Source organism: Telopea speciosissima, chromosome 2 (genome assembly GCF_018873765.1).
Source record: "Telopea speciosissima isolate NSW1024214 ecotype Mountain lineage chromosome 2, Tspe_v1, whole genome shotgun sequence".
In the NCBI taxonomy this organism is placed as follows: domain Eukaryota; kingdom Viridiplantae; phylum Streptophyta; class Magnoliopsida; order Proteales; family Proteaceae; genus Telopea; species Telopea speciosissima.
Genome location: NC_057917.1, coordinates 24,628,518 through 24,650,067, shown reverse-complemented (window position 1 = coordinate 24,650,067; position 21,550 = coordinate 24,628,518). Strand labels below are relative to the sequence as shown.

The window sequence follows — 21,550 nt, the reverse complement described above, 5'->3', positions numbered from 1 at the left end:
TCTAGGTTGGACATCGATGTTATCTCCTACCGAGCCTTGTTATCCCAACTTGGTTCGGTACTTTTACAGTAACCTGGGGCCTTCTAGTGCCCAGGAGTTCTGGGTGGAGAGTAGGGTCAAGGGAGTGGATATCCGATTGACCACTACCCTCTTGACAGAGATCCTGGGTTTACCTAACACAGGTGATAGGGTTTATTACCAACCCCACATAGACATTTCCGATATGTTCTCCCTCGAGACTAGGAGGACCGTGTTCAGGGTTTTGACAGGTTCAGGGGACACTCCCAAGTCTGAGACTACCTACAAGCCTAGTGTTAGGGTAATTAGTAGATGTGTGACCTATAACATCTACCTAAAGGGCGGCAACAAGGGTAGTATCTCTATGATGCGGGCATACATCACCTACTGCTTACTAGGTGCTGGTCAGCGGGGTCCAATCATCAACCTCCCATATTTATTACTCCAGGTGATGCTTTACCATGCGCGGAATCCAGCCAATGGTAACCTTCCTTATGGGAAGTTTCTTGCCTTGGTCTTCCGATACTTTGGGGTTCCACTAGAGGGCGAGTACATCGACAGGGTTCAATCCAGGCCTATAGACAAGACTTCTATTCTGAAGATGAAGGTGCCTGGTGAAGATCCAGTAGTGGATGAGGAGCAGGTGATGGCTGAGGCTATGCAGTAGGACGAGGGACGGGGTGGTGATGCACAGGATGTGGATCAGATTGGAGAGGAGCAGGGTGACATCGAGGGTGGCGCTCAGGGCATGTACACAGAGGAGCAGTGGTTAGGTTCAGATGATCTCGAGGGTTTTGACACATAGTTTACGGACTTACCTGCTTACGAGACGACCGGTGCCACCAGTTCGCAGGTTCCAGGGCCTCCAGATTGGGCTCAGGTGATGACACAGCTTCAGAGCCTCGGCACACAGATGTCTGACCTGGGGTCTAGAGTTGATCAGGGTTTCACTTCTTTGGGCGGCAGAGTAGGTGCAGTTGAGCAGAGACTAGACTTCTGGGACCGCTAATTCTGTGTTGACTCACGCCAGCCTCAGCCTCCTATTGATGACCTGCCTCCTACAGAGTAGCTCCTAGCATCTTCCAGACACTTGAGGCTACATGATTATGCTCATCTTTTTTTCTTTTTCTTTTTTTTTTTTTTTTTTTTTTTTGAGTAATTTATGTATTTTAATCCTTTACCTAATGTACTTAGTCTAGGTTTTTTTTTTTTTTTAGCTTATGCACTTGTTGAATTGCAGTTTATGCGATCAATCTTATGTAAGTTTTATTAATTTAATGAAAATTCCATGTCTTTGTTTAATTGCATCTACTTCCCTTGTAGCTTTTACTTATTTTGTGTTTTATGAGTTATATCTTGTTAATCCTAGTCTGCACGTCATGAATGTAAGAAGAGCCTCAGGCTCTGATACCAAGCTCTGTCACACCCCAAACCACCCCCTAGGAGGATTGGGTAGGTGACCCGAATTGCACGACCGCAATCCGCCAAATCCCACGGATCTAGAAGCAGTGCTTAGATTCATGAACCAAAATCCACACCTTAACCACAAGTAAGATCAGAGTAATGCAAGACATCTACAATTTATTAGAAATAAACAGAAGCATAGCAATACGGGAAATGGTGCTAATATATACATATAGAAACTTGTTTGTTACATTCCTCAACACACATAACCCACAACAAAAGAAAACATAAGTTGATAGGCGCAGCAATACATACATGATTATATACAGGGTTAGGGCACCCAACCCCAAAAGAAGAAAGAAAGAAAAACAACTAAAACCGGTCCACAATCAAAATAGGAAACCTCCTAACACAACAAAAAGGAGTTCCCAGCACAAAACATCAGAAGTACTCCTCAAAGGTCTTCATCCACGACCACCGTGAAAGTACGCAGAATCGGTATGACCTCCGTCGGGGTCCATACCAACATCGTCATAACCACCAAAACTCTCCTCCTTGAAATAGCCCGCCATGCCACAGCGGCATCCACCTGCAGGATCATCTAAGAAAAGAGAAACATGTAACAGAGTGTGAGCCCCACCGAGCTCGTGAGCAAATAACATCCATCATGCATGCATATGCAACCACAATCCACAGATTCACATGATCTACATGATATGCAAGTCCAGTTTTATTATTAGCCACCTATCATTACAACTGAGTCAGGTCTGTGCTACTACAATCCCAATGCATGTATCGCTGGTGTAGGCTTGGTTACCTCTTCCCATGATACACTCATGGGGTTGTCGGAGAAAACCAGTCGGCTCCAGCATCCCTTCCTAGGTCAGCTCGACCAGCCCTCTGATGATTATCCTGGCAAGCAACCGTTTCTTCACTCATGCACCATATAGGTGTTCCGAATCTATACACCATCTGGTGTTTCGATATATGCACCTTCCGGTGTTCTGATAATTGCACCTTTCGGTGTTCCGATCCTAGTCACTCCCTAATAATTGCCTCCTAGGCATCCAACACCTTAACCCCTACTGGCAAGGGTTTGTAGCACGGGTGATGAAACTCTAACCCCATGTCTATATGGTATAGTATGAGTCAAGCAGTGTCAACCGCATTCATAGTACGGGCTACCGCAGGCCTCATTTCCAAGCCGAGTACGACATCTATTCTAACAATCACAATCATCATAATCATTTCACAGTGTTGATCAACAATAGTCATTATGCAGTGATTTGAGTAACTTTGATTGTAAGCATGTAAATGGCATAACAGACAAGATTCAATTATTAATAGCCGGCATCAGATCACAATTACATTTGCACATATGATAGTATTATTCACTCACCAGTACATGGCTCTAGGTACTCAGTCACAGATTCAATTCCAACTGTTGTCTGATTGTTGTCCTCGAGCACAGGATCAAGTCCTAAACATAAGAATCAAACAGTGTTTTATCAGTTATTGGCCCTACACTGGTGCCCTAGGGTTTCCCTAACTTACTGGGTTGACCCAGGGTTTAGTTGGTCTCATTTGGAACATCGGGCCTTACACTGGGCCTTAGGTCATGTCCCGGTGCATGGGCCAAAGCCTAGGGCACAGGGGCAATTTGGTCATTTACAATGCCCACACCTGCCTCTAAGTCAGATTTAGTCCATAATACATTTTACATTACAACATATTGCTGTCCAACTCAGGACAGTGCACTAAAACCAAACACAGCAGTGCACAGTCATCTGCGGGGCCCACTTAGGGTTCCAACCAATTTTCACATATGGACAGATGTGGGGGAAGGTCATTTTTGTCATTTCCCACATCCCACAGTGTCCAGGGATCAAATCCCATAGGAATTTACAATTTTACCCTTTTGTATCAAAAGATTCCTTCACTGGGCGATGTCTCTGGGCCTTGCTGCATCGCCCAGTGCCTGCAATCGACAGCAGGGCTGAGTTTCCAAGGCTGGGCTTTGCAAGGCCAAGGGTCTAATGGATCCTCTGCATGTTGGGATGGTCCAGTAGCCCTAGTGGTGGTCTACCTTATGGTCCAATCCATTTCACCATCAGGGTTCCAGGCAGGCTGTATCTGGCTGTCCAGAATACCCTGATGAATAGTGCATAGGGTTTTGCAGATATAAAATCTTGTGTTTCAGCCACATGCAAGGCTGAAGCAATACGCCAAACAGGGTTTCAGGACTGTACCCACCTAGGGTTAGGTCTCAGCAGCCCTAGCTTGCAGTCTGGGCTTTAATCCAGCAGCCAGAAGGGGGTCAAGGCTGTGCATGCATGCATGAATAGAATTCGGCCAAGGGAACAGCATATCAGATTTTTATTTTTCTACATAGATCACAGATTCACAATGCACAAGGTCTGCATGGCTGATCTGGACCAAGACTAGGCAAACCTAAGCTGTTCTGGGCTGCCCAGGGTTGAAAAACAGAGTATGCAAAGGGAAAGAATGGTGAACAGCAGGTATACAGGAAATTTTATACCTAAAACAGAGCTGAGAAGAAGCTCGGATGAGCTAGGGGAGGAGCTGGCAGCAACCCTTCTTCTTCCTTCCTTCTTCCTCCTTCTCCTTCCTCTTCTTTCTCTCTCTTCTTCCCTCTCTTCTCTCTTTCGGATTCAGGTACAGCCAAGGGTTCTAAATGAACCAATTGGCCTCCTATTTATAGACTTAAGGCCCACTGAGGTCTGTTTGTTTGGTTAGGACTCTTTTAAAAACTCATTTTTAAACTGATTCTGTTCAGTTCTGGGTGCACAGATGGGGTCCACACTGAACCAAGGGTATGAGGTGGTCCCTCAGAGTCCCCTTTATCACTGGAGAGTGTCCATGGTCAAGTTGGGTGATCCCCATAACTATAATAATTAAATATATGCAAAAACAGCCATTGGGCGATGTCACTGGGCCTTGTTGCATCGCCCAGTGCATGACCCAGTGATTTCCAGCAATTGAAATCGAAGGGGGATTGCACAGGGGTTTGACCCTAGGTCAGGGTATTGTCCCCACATGCCCACATGATTTTTCAGAGGTGGGTCCCACCATTTTAGGGAGGAGAGAGATTACCCGGGATTCGAATCATACATCAGTCTGTGAGCTGTGCAAGTGCAGGGGTCTGCTATCCATCTTCTAATAGGTATATAGGGAAACATGTTCAGAGCATTTTCATTGATCTCATTGAGTGGAGTGATGCTCCACAGTGATCCTGGTGGCCTGGCCAGGGGTTCCTACACTTCAGTCAGATTCCAGACAGTCAGGGGGCAGGGTTTGACATGAGTGGTGAGGGGAGGTTGGGCCACAGGCATGGTAGAGTTAGATGTCCCGGCTACCTCCCTTGGTGGGGATGGCGGGTCTCCACCAGTTTGGTTTCGAGTGTGAACCATTCTTGATTCTTGGAGAGGAACCATGTAGACATGATCACATGTACTTGAATCATAAGTAACACGTTCTGCTTGTGTATTATGCATGACAAGTATGTAAGGCAGGCATAACCCTTCATTAAATTTTTGAATGTCACAAACTTTTACTTCAAAACAAAATATTCTTTTTGGAAAGGGCTCCACCATTGCCAAGGGGAGAATTCCTTCCATCCCCCAAAGTTTCCATGGCTCTTCCAACTATATTTAATCCACCAAATCTCTAATCAAGTAAGTCTCCCCCATAAAATCAAAATTTTCTTCTTCTTTTAATTTTTTTTTTTTGTTTTGTTTTGTTTTTTTGTTTTTTCTTTTTAAGTTTGGATGAACATTGATGATTCACTCCTTCTCCACTTAAGGCTATGAAACCATACAAAACCCCATGCCTTTCTACCTTTACTAGCTCCTATACATAGCATAACTACCACACAACACATACCCACACAAAATTTCAAAATTTTTCTATTGCCCCATTAGAATTTAGGGTTTTTATGTTGTTTAGTGTGATGATTGATTATTAGTTGTTTGTTTCAATGATTTCTCATAGATTTATATTAGTACATTATCTTATCATGAGTTTTGTACAAACTCCCTCTTTCTTTGGCTCCCAGTGAACATGCTCTAGTTTGTGTAGGCAAGACGTTTTTTTTTTTTGTTTTTTTGGAATTGCCCCTGTGGACTTTCCCTTGTTTAAGTGAACTAATTATAATCTATTTTCTTGTCGGATCCTTTGATTAATGTTATACCCATACAACTTGCTTTGTATATGGTAAATACAAGTATCACATGCTTGCCTAATTGGCTTTGAAAATTTTAAATTCTAGGGTTAATTATCCTTAACCCACCGTCATGCATGTGCCCTTGCTCCTAATCCATATTGATATTCTCTTTCAAATCATTCCCTTATTGTGATTGTTTTTATTTCTCCCCTTTTGGTGTGCGTAGGTATCATCATGCTTCCACGAGATACATGTAGAGGTCGTGGTAGAGGCAGGGCCCGTGCTCAAGGAGGAGGAAGAGGCAGGATGTAAGAGGGAGGAAGAGGCAGGGGTAGGGAGGCACCTCCTCCTCCACTTAATGTCATGAGAGTTATTTTGATCATGGAGGCACGCAACTTCATGACCCAGATTTGAGAACAAGGTTGTACTATGTAGAAGGGAAGTGAACACTGATGACCTGACATCCTACAAAGTGCATGAAAGGTTCGGGACACAGGGTTGGCTTTCTGTGCTTCGACAACGTGATTCTATCACTCGAATTCATATTAAGGTAGGTTATTCTATTAAAATTTTTATTTGTTTGTGTTCTTGAGTGAGTTCATGAAAATCTTTGTTCCCTCTATTTCCTTTCATACATATTGCAAAAATCTTACATAAATTCCTATTTCTATACATTCCTTACAGATTCTAGTAACTATAAACATGATTCATACATCAATTCAATAATGCAAACATCAGAATCCAATGTCATGGTTACTCTTTTTAGTTGTTCTAAACCTAGAGTTTAAATTTGGGGTTTTTGCATTGTATAAGAAACATGTCTTATAAATACTTGCTTATTTCCATATTCCTTCTAGATTTATTTAATGTAATTGATATATATAGTGTTATGAAAATTCTTGTACATAAATCCTCTTCTTTTGATCTCAAAAACACTAGCTTTAGGTTGTGTATGTGGTGTTCGAGGAAATGTTCATGTGTACTTTCCTATTATATAAACTAGCTTTTGTGATTATACTTTCAAAAAAAAAAAAGTTTGAGGCATATATATATATATATATATCTCAAAAACATCTCTCCAAGACCAACACCAATACCAACATGGGTGTCCAGGTTTTCATGGATTGGAAGGGCAACCCCATCAATAAAGACAGGCATGGTGGAGCCAAAGCTGCATTGTTCATCTGCTGTAAGGTGCGAAAGCCCTCGATCTAAACCCAATTAAATCAGATCCTTTTTTTGTTTCTTTCTTATATACGTTATTGTTGTTGGTTTTTTGTTGTTTGTTGCAGTTATGGTGTTGATGACAAACATGTCGTATGCACCAACCTTTCTAAACTTGGTCACATATCTTCGTGGTACAATGCATATGGATGTTGCCACTGTCACTAACTTCTTCGGTACTACCTGCGCTTTTGCTTTGCTTGGCGCCTTCATCTCCGACTCTTATCTCACTAGATTCAAAACCTTGCTTCTTTTTGCTCCCCTAGTTATCCTTGTAAGTCTCTCTCTCTCTCTCTCTCTCTCTCTTCTTAATCTAGCTCAACTTATTTGGAAACTCTTGAAGAGCAATCCCATTGCCCATACTTCATCAGAAGAAGAAGATCTACTAGAAACATCATCAAAAGCTCTGCAAATTTTTTTTTTAAAGCCATCTTGGATGATGGAGAGATGTGATGTGTTCCTAGGCAAAGGATTAATTCTTCTTCTTTCTTGGTTTAGTTGTTCAGATTCAAACCCCCCCCCCCCCCCAGGCCCCAAATGCTGTTTGGAACCTTTCTGATCTTACCATTTGTAAATAGCTGTCAATGAAATATCAGTAGGCACAGAGAGGGTTCTTGAAACAGCTTTCTTGTAACGCCTGTAGGAGAGACAGACATGTGGCGATCAGCTATCCTTAGGTAACGATCCTGTGTAAGTTAGCCTTATATTGGTCATGAAAGAAAAAAAAGACCAATAAAGAATTCAATCGTCTATCAAACACTTGAAAGGATAAAAAGACATCACTGCCCATGATTTTATGGTTGAATTCTTAAATGTGGTGTACTGGGCAGTGCACCGCATTTGAGAAAATGAAAAGCCCCCTAAGAGGCATACCAGATGGTTCTCTTCTTGTATGTGAACCTGAGCTAGTCTCATTATATATCACAATAGGACCCGGCCCCATCAAGTAAGGAGCACCTTTTAAGGAATTGGAATCGATAAGGGCCGAGAAACGTTTATGATTCCCACCTATTTGAAATTATCAACCCTCACATTTTATTTATTATATGTTTGGTATATTTCTTTTTTGTTTTTTTTTTTTTTTTGGCAAACATTATGTTTGATATATTTCATGCATGTTTGTTAAATTGAAAATCTGGTTCTTGTAATCAATTATAATCTTATCTTTTTGTCTATTGTTTTATTTTTAAAATTTATTTAATATAATACTTAATGCCAAAAATTTTTAAAAAAAAATCCAAAGAGTTGAAATTCATTTAATCCAATTCTTATGTGAAATGATAAATTTAGACTCATTGAAAAAGTTTCATCAAATAATTTTTGGGAATAAGACAAGGATAAAAAAAATAAAATTAATATATTAATTACCATGCAAGCTTTAAGCACCGTGAGGCCCGGCTAGGCCCGATCGAGCGCAACAGGTTGACACCCTTAGTCCACACAAAAGGAAAAGAAATTATATATATATATATAGTATATTAATATAATAATATTTTATAATATATAAATAAGTATAGTAACCAAGCAAATTCACTTTGAGTTTCGATTTTCAAAACTAATTTGGTTCAATTTTGATTCACACCAACACTCTCTGAAACCGAATCAGAACTGAACCGATTTGTACCCTTACTTGGGGTAGATAGCAAGGAGGCCTAGCTATTCTCCACACCATTATGGCAGCAGCAAAAAGTCAAATCCATGTAATTGGAGAAGGAGGTGGTGGAATGAGAAAAAATTTAAAGTATGAAAGAAAAAAAAATTTAATGAAACGGTCCATTACACCTCCAACTCCCACAGTGTGAAAGTGTGAAAGGGCCTGGCATCATCAGGGAAAATATATTGATTATTGGTTTTTTTGTTTTTTTTCTAGGGTTTTGTGATGCTTACATTGCAAGCATATCTTCCATCTCTAAGACCACCAACATGCGACGATACAACTACTTCTGGTTCTGGGCAACAAAGTGAGTGCAAGCAAGTCCATGGCCCCAAAGTTGTTGTATTGTATATAGCCTTATAAACTATAGCGATAGGAGAAGGCAGTTTAAGAGCCAACCTCCCATCATTTGGTGCAGACCAGTTGATGATGATGATGATGTTGATGATGATGATATAATCAACATGTGCCGCCGCCGCAAGTCTAGCTACTTCAACTGGATGAACATCTGCATTTCGGGTGGATCCGTCATGGGTCTAACCCTGATAGTATGGATTGAGAGCAGCAAAGGATGGACCCTAGGTCTCGCTCTAACTTCAGCTGTTATGTTACTTGGACTTGTAGTGCTTTCACTTGGTTTTAAGTTGTTGTTGTTGTGGTAATTAATTAATTCTATATTTTTATCTCGATCCAATTAATTCCTACTTCAGGTTTTGGTAGCTACATTTAGAAAAAGAAATCTGCCCTCACCAGAAAATGAAGCAGAATTATATCAAGAATCTCCTGGTGAAGAGAAAATAGGGGAGATACTCTCACAGACAAAGAGTCTCAAGTAAGTGCATGCCCACCCCAGCCCATGAATGTAGTTTTCACTTGTTAGCTAGCTATGAATTTTGATTTTTGATTTTCCAGATTCCTAGACAAAGCTGCAATTCTAAATGGGTCAACAACAGGGAATATTAATAATAATTGGTCTCTGTGCACTGTGACCCAAGTAGAGGGGATGAAAATCATAATTCGAATGGTACCAATCTTCCTCAGTGCTTTGCTTGCTTACATTCATGTACCACAACTTTTGACATTTACCATTCAACAAGGAAGCAATATGAACGCCAAGCTAGCATCTGGGAATATCAATGTCTCTCCTGTCTCTCTTCTCACCATCCCCATATTTTTCCAAACAATTTTCCTAATCCTCTATGATGGCTTATTTGTGCCAATTGCAAGCAAGATCACAGGACATAGAACTGGCATCACCCACTTGCAACGGGTTGGTGTTGGCTTCGTAATGGTATCACTAGCAGGTACTATAGCTGCACTGATTGAGAGGAAAAGGAAAATCATCGTAGCTGCTGGAGCTGGAGATCATGTGGTGCCCATGTCTGTTTTGTGGCTTGGATTTCAATTCTTTGCTATTGTTATCATCGATGTGTTTACATATGTTGGTTTGCTTGAGTTCTTCAATGGTGAGGCGTCGAGGGGGATGAATGATAAGATCCTTGATCTCAGCCCACAAAACCGGTTCAGTAGGTGAGGGTGCCCAGGATTATATTAGTCCACACCAGAGTTCATTACTCTCCGATGTGGGATATCCACCAGAGTTCATTACTCTCGAGTGGGACAGCAGGATCGTAACATTCCACCACGGTTTCGGACCGACGTCCCCGGTGGCCCACTCCATGGCGACTTTCACTTCGAACCCCTCGAGCACCAGGTAGCCCTTTCCATAGGTCGCCCTTGCCGGTGCCCCGACCCGTAGACATGGCAGCCTGCACTGATACTATTGATATGATCCTGGATCTCAGCCCACAAAACCGGTTCAGTAGGTGAGGGTGCCCAGGATTATATTAGTCTACACTAGAGTTCATTACTCTCTGATGTGGGATACCCACCAGAGTTCATTACTCTTGAGTGGGACAGCAGGATCGTAACATTCTACCACGCTTCCGGATCAACGTCCCCGGCGGCCCACTCTATGGCGGCTTTTACTCCGGACCCCTCGAGCACCAGGTAGCCCTTTCCATAGGTCGCCCCTGCCGGTGCCCCGACCCGTAGACATGGCAGCCTGCTTTGATACCACTGATACGATCCTGGATCTCAGCCCACAAAATCGGTTCAGTAGGTAGGGTGCCCAGGATTATATTAGTCCACACCAGAGTTCATTACTCTTCGATGTGGGATACCCACCAAAGTTCATTACTCTCGAGTGGGACAGCAAGATCGTAACAATGAAGTCCTTGGGAACTGCCATTTTCTGGTGTATACTTGGCTTGTCATCCTTGTTAAGCTCTACTCTTGTGGAACTAGTCAACAAATACACCGCACATGACCCCGGAGAAACTGGATGGTTGGGAGGAAACGATTTGAACCACAATCATCTTGACCGTTTCTATTGGTTGCTAGCCATCCTTGGCCTTGTTAGGTTCTTCAACTATTTGTTTTGGGCCACCAAATATGTGGAGAGGAAAACTAATAATACTGTTGATCGAAGCAGTACTTGAAATTTAGAAAAATTAATCTAATAAGAATAATCAATTATAGATAATGGCATCCATTTTTGGATTTTTTTTTTTTAATATATGGATTTGGATCCTCTATTGCGGCCTGGGGTTAAGCGGCCATCGTGCTACGCTAAATTCAAAATTACCACTCAAAATTCAAAAAATGCTAGGTCATCATCGATAAGAAGCTTCTTGTTGTTTTGCGTAAGCTCTGAGCCTCTCTTATTTGACTCTCAACTTGAGCATCACTTAATCAAGTTGCCTACATATCCTCATATTGAGGAAATAGTCTAGACATACTTTGAAATGGAGGATCTATGGCCTTTGAATATCTATTATTGGCAAATAGAGTCAGATATAACTAACTATGCGTCGATTGGACTCCTATGGAGAAAGATTTGTTTTGGGGCCAGAGATCGGCCGACAGAATCTACTGAACTTAGAATGTTTAGTATGATGTGTCCCACCTCCCTAGAGGTTGAGGCACAACAAGGAGTATCCTCTTCAGAAGAAACTGATTCTATATTATTCTTGAAAATTTGGCCATCATAACGGCGTTAAATATAATAATAAGCATTTTGAAAATCCCAATTCAATAGCACAGTGGCTAAAAAGGGGACTTGGCTCCTGTCCAGCACTCTGCCCGGACTGCACATGCAGTGATGGACAGAATGAGGTGTGAAAAGACCACCTCACCCTTGCTCAAAGGTGAGGCGGTCTTTTCACGCCTCACTCAGTCCGGCGCTGCACATGCAGCCCGGGCAGAGTGGTGGACAGGATCTTTTTGGCTAAAAAGGGGATTATGTATGTTGGGAAATCCTAAATTTAGCTTTATGATGGCTAAAAAGGGAATTTTGTATTATTTTTACAAGTTTTATTCTAGCATTATAACAACAAAAAAAGGAGACATTTTAAAATACTATATAAGGGAAATTCGCCATTACAACGACGTATAAGAATATTTTGAAAAAATACTGGTTATAGCAAACAATGAACTTAAGAAGAGATTATAGGGTTTTTTGCAGATTTTAGTCTGCTTGCATTTCTCTGTGAACGCTCAAATACAAAGACACTAAAACAGAGGTTTCCAACCAGAGCAAGAGCATTTTGTCCCTAGTTCTTTGGCCAAAAATTCCAGGATCTGGATAATAATGAACTACCTAGAGAGGGCTTCTTCTTTACATTGACCAATTAAGGTTGATTTGGGTTTGCTGGTCCGTTCCTGTGAGTGCGATCTATTAACTGGTTGTTGCTCCACTTCTTCAAAATGGAATATCTGTAACTTTGCAACCCTAATATAAGTGAGATAGAACTATCGGGGAAGAAAGGGGCGGAAGGGCATGGTGGAGGTGGAGTTGGAAAAGGGTAAGGTACAAAAGAGAGGTGGGTGTGGGGGAAAGGAGTGGGAGGAAGAAGGGATGAGTTTTGTTCTTTTATTTGAAGGGTAGAATAGGTGGTTCATACACTAATAAGGGTAGAATATTCTACTAAAAAAATATAACCTGTTGAGATCACTAATTAAAGAGTTAAAAGGCTTTTTCCGTTATTTTTCGTCAAAATTGATATTTTGGTGCTTAGTCCGGGGCGATATTAATTTAACGGGCTATCGGAAGGGCTGTCGCTGATAATTTCCCTTAATTTTTTGGGGGAAAGAATGCTATCTGAGCGGCTGGGCGCGTAGTGCGCTGCCCCTGCCTCTGCCCCTGTCCCTGCCCCTGTGCCCAGACACAGACACAGGGCGCGAATGACTGCTATGCCCCCGAGAGAATTTCTGCCTTTCGCGCGCCTAGAAACCGCAAGGCGCAAGCACCCAGGTAGCGTTCTCTTTTATTTTTGTTTTTTTTTCTTAATAAATTTGAGAATTATGGAAGTTTCACTGTCTGCGGATCGACGGCTCCGCTTTTGCTCAAGACAAAAAGTTCTATTGTTTTCTTGGCTATCAAGAAAAGAACTCCAGTTTTCCGGCTTTATTAGATATCTTTCTCTGTCTGGGTGGAAGAGACACTGAACAATCAGTTCTGTTCGCATTTCCTAAGCCGTCACTCCTCCGGAAGGTGAATTGTCCCTGTCACAGAATTCCCTGGTATGTTCGTTTATTTTGCTACTTAGTAACTGTTTTGAAATTTATTCTGGGTCTTGTTAGTTCTTCTTAATTTTCATGCTTTTGTTGTCATTGTATCATCACTATAATTTGGTTCTCTTCCTGTAGTAATTCTTTGGTGGTTGATTCTTCTGAATAATTATGGGTTTCAGCTTGCTTCCCTAGTTTTCTGAATCCCCAAAGGAAGAAACTGAAGTAAGATTTCCTTGAAAGGGTTTCCCACTAATTAATTTAAATTACCAATTAAAGTCATCGGGAGGGAAGGTGACCTCGACATCAATAGCTGATAGTCAATGAACATTGAATATGGCAGGAGTCCAAAAGACCTTGGGGGGGTGGGGGGGAGGGTTCTAAGGGGGCTGCAGGACAGTACTATAGACCTTGTTTCATTTAAAGTTTTTTTTGTGACGGTGTTATTCTATCTTCTAGCAGTACTGTTTTTTTCTGAAGACCAAGTCTTGTGTCATTTCAGTGGTTGGGGATGACTTCACATTTGCATTTACATAAACAAAATTTTCTGTTAAGATCCATCCTTTTCTGGGTTGTGAACAGGTTTAATCTTCTCCATCTCTTTCTCTGTTTTTATGTGGGTTGTTTACCAAACAGCTCCGTTTGTGAGTATTTAGTATTTAGCAAGTGACATGAATTTTGACCTGCTGCAAAACTTTTGGATACTTTGGAGGAGTTGAACTCACTAATTCAAAAGAATGGCGAAAAGGACAAAAGAGGACATTAACATTCTTTTAGATTTATGTTCTGGTTGAACCTTTGTTTGGATATTGCTTTCAATGGACCTGATCATACTATAGGTCCTTATTGTCGTTGACCTTCTAAAGGAATATGATCCTTCTCGTGCTTGGAGCACATGATTGATTTTGGCTGTGGGAGATATGTTAAGTGAGAGAATCATTGGGGAATTTGAGCTTGATGTCTGGAGTGCTGAAGTTGATTAGTGGATAACAGTTTTACCTTACTGATCCTAAAATGTAAAATAAGAAGAAAATGGTGGGCATAATTCTGGTGTCCAATTTCACTAAGGATTGGTGATCCTGCTAATTTTTACTTTTTATGGGGTTTGCCGTATTGTTCTTGGTTTAAAACAAAGAGCAGAATAAAAGTAGACTGTTAAGTACGTGAGGAAAAACCTAAAGGTTCAACAAATAATGACATACACCCCCAATAGTGCCCCCCCCCCCTCTTTGAATCTTTTTCCTGATTTCCATGCGTGTTAATGAATGGCTTGTAAAATTCAACATGTTTTTTTTTTTGTGTTTGTGGGGTGTGTGGTCCAACGGAGGCCTTGGGATGCACCAGTACAGAAGAGTGATTTGATTCAGATTGAAGGGACTAAAAGAGCCAGGGGCAGGCCTAGACTAACCATAGGAGAATTGGTGAGGAAAGACATGCATAGTGTAGGCCTAGTATCATGTATGACGTTGAATAGAGCTGATTGGAGATCAAGAATCCATGTGGTCGACCCCATTTAGTTGGGATAAGGCTATGACTGTTGTTGTTGTGGGGGGTGTAGAAGGAACCTGAGCTTATATAGCATTTTGACTTTTCTAATTGCATTTTATTTGTTCCAGTACTACTCACTTTCTTTGTTGTGTCACACTTTTTTCTTGGTTAATTTGTCCAGGTTCTTTGTTTTCGTATGTTCCCTCAAATCCCCCATCTCTTGTTGGTATGGTGAAAATGTAATCTTGGTGAAATGCATTATCGGTGCTTGTCTTGTTAAAATCTTTTGAAAGAGGATTGGAATGAAGCATTTGATTATCATTAAACTATTACTGCTTGGAGTACAGATTCAGTGACATGACATTGGAGACTTCAACAGTGTTGGTTGGAAGTCTGGACATCCAGGCTGAACTCCTCGTTTAATCAGGGCCCAGATCAGTCAATGAGCTAAAAGTTGGTTTTTACATTGGTGCCTTTTTTCTTTCTTAATCTCCTTTTCCTTGTTTGTACTTGGGGTGGGGACTAGTTCTTACTTCTTACCATATTAGTAGTATTCCCACATTCTTTTCTTGGTGGCCCTTTGACTTTATGTTTTTGTTCATGCTTCTTGGTTCCCCTGTTCTAGGATTGGCGATCCAAATTGGTTTATCATACTTTCTATATTTTCAATGATATCATTTCATTAACTTCTTTCTTTAAGAGGAAGGGGCGGGGGGGAGTTGGCTCTTAGAATAAGATATTTATTCTCCAGAAGTTAATCTTTTAACAAAAAGTGTTAAATTTTTATAGGTTTGGGATTCCTACCAATGGCATACATCCCACCACACAAGAGGCATCTAAAAGATTCAGAGAGGGCATCGCCCACTCCAGATTTGCTTGTTCCTCAATTTGAGAGGAACTTGAATCTGAAGTCAACCAGGTATAATTCAGAGAGGAGGAAAGGTAAAGAGGTAGTGTCAGGGGGAAAGATAATTTATGCACCTCAAGCCATATCTAGATGGTGGGTAGTTGGCTATGCAGATGATCACATTCCTGCTTTCCTGCTGGAGCCGATTTCCTGTGAATCCTGTCAGCGTAAAACTGGTGAAAAACCACTGGCTTTAGTGAGTGTCCATGCAGCAAAAGGTTTCTACGACACTGCCAATTAACTTTTGCAACTTATTAATATTTGCCCCATTTATTGATGAGTATTCAATTTAATGGTAATCATTGTCTTACTTTCCTAGGAGTTGTTGAGCCCACAAGGAGCTGTGAAAGAAACCCATGGGTTTCTATCACAGAGAAGATACAATATGAACTACAAACATCTGTGTAAAACATGATGAATGGAATGGATTTGCATGAGTCTGAAGAAGTAAAGCCTTCCTTTGTAGCTAGATTTGGAAAAATTCACTTCCACCAGTAAGATCATCCTTGTATCTTTTCATCACATGTTTCCCAACTGATATTTTGACATATGTCATTGCAGAGTTACATATCTACGTATTCATTATGTTACCTGGACACTTCAAGTGAAGTGTTGTACCTGTGACTGAAACTTCATATAAGCTGATTAAAATGCAAGATGTGGAATTTTTGCCTCACCCAAGATGTGTTCTGCTATTCTTTGCTGTGTCTGAGTAACATAGCATAAACGGTGTTATGGTTGACTGATAACTTATCATTTCTAGTACATGCATTCCTCAAATTAGTGAATCATGGCATACCTTATTTTCTTTCATTTGTTAAGATGAACGGATAATAACATTCCATCAAGCTTTCAGTGAAAATTTACAGATCAGATGACTGAAAATCATTTTGAGATGCTGATTTCTGTTGAAGGAAGTCTCTCAGATAGGCTTCATTTGACTATAAGCCAGTGCTTTTTCCTGCATATGAGGATACAGCACTTGAAAGACCAATGTATTATGTCTATAGTACTCAGACTCAAAACACTGCCGAATTGGAAGGCTTAGGGTTTTAATATATTGTGAAACTTAATATAATGATAATATTCAAACTAGAGAGTTTTCAAATATTTTCATAATAAGGAATTACTTTCTGGCTCACTCTGCTCCTGTTTGAACTTTGAAATGACATTGTAATGTTGATTTTAAAAGAGATTATCTCTATTTTTTTTTATTATTTGCATGTCTGCCCTGGGATTTAATATGCTATGGCAGTGTAGCTTTTAAAATTTTAACTTAGCACTATTTAAATTGGTTTTTAATGAATAGATTTGTATTATCTCTCTTCATCCAAATAATAGCAATATTTAAATGTTTCAGGAGGCCATCTAGTCAACTGGACACAATCAGCCAAACATCAGCTCTTGAAACTGCTATGAGTCAAGTGAAAAGATCATTCTACACAAATATTCCTAGCTCATATGCTGAGTACATTCTACATGGTGTCATACCAAAGATTGGAGTTGATTTCGATGAAGAGAAAGAGTATTACCATGTGAAGGTATTCTTTTCGCTGCTTATAGCCTCATGGTTTTCTCTTATTATTTCAGTTGGGTGTGCATTTCTCAAACTTTCCATCTTTCATGTGGGTCTTTGACAAATGCCGACCTCATGCAACCTTGTCATGCAAATGCAGTGCAATGAAAATGGAGGGAAAACTAGAACTCCGCAAGGCAAGTTCTTTGCAACCTTCTATTGGGCTGTATGCCATGAAATGCCTTTATGTAATTAAATACACTGGTATGAAAGGGTAAAGAAAGAGTGAAAGGAAAACAAGAAATAGCATTTAAACAACATTAATAATATACTATTAATAATACATGTGTCAGAAGCAGGATGCTTTTTCCTATCTTCTTGTTGGACATCCATGCTGGTCTTTGTCTTCTGCAGTTTGACATTTCCTGTTCAAATAGATTTAGACCTGGCTCCTAAGTAGGAGCATGTAAATTGCAGCTTTGGAAATTTAGATGGTGTTGGATCTGTTTTTTTAACACTCATTTAGCACATCTTATTAAATGCAAGATGCAGTTATCTCTACACTGTCTAGTCACCCCTTTTGGAATAACTCTAAGGTGCTTAGCTTCTGCTAGTTTCTTTAGTCTTAGTTTGCCACAGATTCTCTCTACATTTGACATCAATGTATCTGCTAAGTATTGGGTTTTTTTTTTCTTCTGCAATGCATTTCCTCTATATATTTAGGTTTGGTTTGTTTCAGTGGATAATATTCTATGAAATCAGCTTGTGGTTATGGATTTTATTTTTTATAGCTTTGTGGTCTGTCCTTTTCCCTTCTTTTTTTTTTTTTTTTTTTTTTTTTTTGGGAAAATTGTATGGGACAAAAAAACTGTATGGGACAAAGTACCATATAACATCCATTCCAATTTATTGTATTAAATTACAGTAAAATAATTTCTGATTTTTAATTTTTATACTATTTTTTTTCCTTTTAAGTTAATTCTTGTAAAATATTTCCACTGGAACTCAAAGAGCCTAGTGTAAAGTAACAGGCATCCAAACATTGCCTGGAAAGTAGAAATTTCTAGGCAACGTATTATTATAGTGAGGCTGTAATTGGTGGTTTCTGTGACCCTACATTTTTTTATTCTGCAAATTTAAAATGGTCAAAACAATTTGGATGATCCACAGAAATATTTCTACTATTCCATTAATAAATTTCAGAGGTTTTGCTCATGTCATTCTTTTTGTTGAATAAAGTGTTTCAAAGTAATGTTTTATTTTCAACATGTTGTCTCATGTGGAATTTCAAGAAGAACAAAAAAGGGCTTGGAGGAGCCAACCTGTTTTAGCAGATGAAGTTGATATCTGTCTTGTTATATCCTGTAGATTGAAATAAATCTGCGCCAACTGGTAGTGGATATGTCATGCCCCGAGAAGGATATAGACCTAAGGTTGATGCTGTCCGCTAAAAAGATTCTGAAGGAACTGCCTGTAAGTAGTAATATTTTTTTCTTCAGTCAACTTTTGTTATATCCTTTAATCTTCTGTCATTGAAATCCCAACTAGATGTTGCTGCTAGAGTTCATCATGTGAAATATGAAGGTGGATAGTGGATAGAGTGGAATTGGTGAAACAGGATTTGTGTGGCCAACCCCACATAGTGGGAGTAAGGCTTTTTGAGTTGTGCTGTATTATTGGGAGACAACATGATATTTTCATCAAGGTTTTCATTAATTTTAAATTTTATGAAGTATTTGTATCTGTCAATATATAACCATGTGTATTTTCCTTTCTTCATTTAGACAATAAAACCTGAAAGAAATTGGGTGCTTTGTAGGAAAAATTAAATATGGAAAACAGGGAAATGGTTTAGCATGCTAACTATGTATTGTCTATTTCAGCATGATGAGATGGATGGAATAAAAAAATTAATTGCTTCTGCAATTATAGACGAAAATGTGAAAGGAGGATTGAGATGGCCACTAGGGAAAGAGACTTTTGGGGACAGATACATTGTTGTTGGTGTTTGGCACACTAAAGCTAAAGCTTTTAGGAATTCATCAATGAGAATCAAGTTAAGAGATGCTGATCGGTTTGATTTCATGGCTTCAACTGGGGAAGTTTCAAAGGAAGTTAGTCTGAGGATGACAGGAATAAGTACATTATTACGGGTAAGTCCAGTTTTTCATAACAAAATTGCCTGTTGCTCTTTAACTTATTAATGAATTACAAAATCTCTGGTTGGATGATCTTAATTATCTCATATATCCACTATTTTGGTCGGTTGGAAGATAAAGTGAACAGATAAATTCTTAGAATGATGTCTCATTGTTGGATGGTCTACAATCCTCACAGTTTATTTTGTTTTTATTAGCTTATTATTTTTCACATAGAGATCTTACGAGGAGGATGATTTAATGGTGCGTCAGGAGAATATCTTGCATGTATGCAGTATGTTTGGTAGTTAGCAAGGGAAACCTTGTCCTTACGGATTCATCTATTATGGATGTGACATGTATTTAGATCATTCAATCAAGTTATGAAGCTTTCTTACGTTTTCCTACACTTGGTGGGATGACTTTGTTTTTCCTCTCCTGATAAAGAACTTGGTGGAATGTCTCTTACCACTCTGCCTCAAATCTGGATCAATATTTTCTGTACTAGACCATTCAAATGGCAAACACCGGGTAGGGGAGGGGCATTCAATGAACTAGCCACGATCTGTATCATCTCATAGACTTTGTTGCCACTCCATGAACCTAGAACATTCATTGTCAAAACATCGGAGGGTGAGGAGAGTGAACTAGTCATCTCTCACAATTCACACTGCCTTATCCAAGAAATCAAGAACAAAAAGGAGCAGTCTAGGTTGGAGGATTGATCAGCTAAATATTGTTTAACCTTTTGAGTCAGAAGCTTACGTGTCTTCCCTCAAGGAATATGTCCTCTTTTGGCTTTACTTTTCAGATTGGTGTACCTACATTAAATCTGTTTTCAGTAAGGAAATATAGCTTCCCAACTATGTTCCATTTTCAGAGTATGCTTGGTTGGTGCCATTTTATTTCTTTCTGGGCGTTTTTTGCTGATAACATAGTGCTTATTCCATTTTGATCATTCTATTTAGGTTCTGTGGTTTCATGACACTGAATGCTTGAAAATTTCAGGATCGAATGGTGGAAATAGGCCCAATCAATAAGTTGCTTGAAGACAGTTTGAAATTGATATGGGAGCACTTCTTAAGATGTGATGGCAGTTCTTTTTCTTGAATCTCATTTTGTTAACACTACTCCTCTTTCTTTGTAAATACTTCTGCTGATGAAAATCATGTGAGGGTCCCTTGTGAAATATGTCTTTCTTTTAATTTTCTTTCTAAATACTACTTGGCTGAACTATGTGTGTAAGGCTGTAAGCACAGCTTCGACCAATTTTTGTAGCGACAAAATTATTAATATGGTCACCCATATGTACAATACAGGGAAGTCCTTGCTACCCTTGATGAGTTAAGGCCCATCTATTAGCGGACAATCTTCTTTGTTGCTCCGACTGCAATATCTGTGCCTATTTTGGTTCTGTAGACTACTCAATTCCAACCGTGCACCATCAATAGCAAGAAGGCAACTCCCATCAAGCCTATCCATAAGTCTGTTCCTGAGAAATAGGGGATCCACTCCTAATCAAAACCCATTTACACTAGATCTGTTTTTGCTCAAGAAGGGTGGACCTTGTTCCTCGTTGGGGTTGGAAGTCAATCACATAGAATAAAGGGTAGTTTTCCTTTTGAGGATTTCTTCTGCTTATTCCAAAGAGGTGCTTTTCCTTTGTCTGGGGGACGAGGATTCATCTCTGCTAAGATAATCAGCCAAAAAATTGTCAGTGCCTTTAATATGAACAATTTCAAAGGTATATTGATTAATGGTGTTGTACCAATTAATCCGTCGAGAATTCTCTTCTCGTTTTTTAGATTTAAGAAAATCTCTTACAGCCTGGTTGTCAGTGCGAATAAGAAAAGTTTTAGGAATAAGGTAAATTTTGAATCGTTGCAAAGCATTTACGATTGTAAGAATTTCTTTTTCATAAATTAGATAATTGATTTGAGCAAGAGTAAATTTACCAGAATTATATCCACAGATTTGCTCATCTACAAGATTTTTGAGCGGGCGTGCCTTTAAAACGTAGCCCCAATGTTCATTGACCCTTCTAAGGAGAAGTGTCAGACGGGGGACAGTTTCTTCTAGGCCTTAGGATTGCTATTACCTCTTCAACTCCTCTTTGCCATGTAGTGATTCCACCTTCCATGTTGGTTCCTCATAAACAGGTCAGGATGAAGAAGCAGGGCAGTCGTAGATCTGGGTTTCCCAACGCCATCAAGAAAAAACCAGTACTCCACGCTTGCAGTCGCTCGATACCGGGGGCAGTTTGTTTAGAACAGGAGGGATTCCGTTCACCAATCTGGGAGTAAATGAAACCGATTCTTTCATTTCCTTGGGTTACAGGCTATCTGTCGGGAGTTTCAGGTTTAACACCAATATTTTAATAACTAATCAAATAAATCTAAGTGTAGTGCCTAGTGTATTGATGTTTTGGAAAGAGTGTGTGTGCGAG

The 21,550-nt window shown here is 39.8% G+C and overlaps 2 protein-coding genes across 2 annotated transcripts; both read left to right on the top strand.

The window, feature by feature from the left end:
• Positions 1 to 6,706: 6,706 nt before the first annotated feature.
• Positions 6,707 to 10,017, top strand: LOC122650582 (protein NRT1/ PTR FAMILY 4.3-like). The gene is made up of 6 exons (XM_043843983.1): positions 6,707 to 6,794; positions 6,898 to 7,005; positions 8,700 to 8,790; positions 8,902 to 9,103; positions 9,194 to 9,315; positions 9,396 to 10,017. Exons 1-6 carry the CDS (start codon positions 6,707 to 6,709, stop codon positions 10,015 to 10,017), a joined length of 1,233 nt encoding a protein of 410 aa, XP_043699918.1.
• Positions 10,018 to 15,550: 5,533 nt separating this feature from the next.
• LOC122653250 lies at positions 15,551 to 20,307 on the top strand. Its single transcript, XM_043847219.1, has 7 exons — positions 15,551 to 15,668; positions 15,770 to 15,944; positions 16,811 to 16,991; positions 17,080 to 17,163; positions 18,335 to 18,439; positions 18,850 to 19,119; positions 20,113 to 20,307. The coding sequence occupies exons 2-7, from the start codon at positions 15,862 to 15,864 to the stop codon at positions 20,212 to 20,214; spliced, it is 825 nt and encodes a 274-aa protein (XP_043703154.1). The 5' UTR covers positions 15,551 to 15,668; positions 15,770 to 15,861; the 3' UTR covers positions 20,215 to 20,307.
• Positions 20,308 to 21,550: the final 1,243 nt, after the last annotated feature.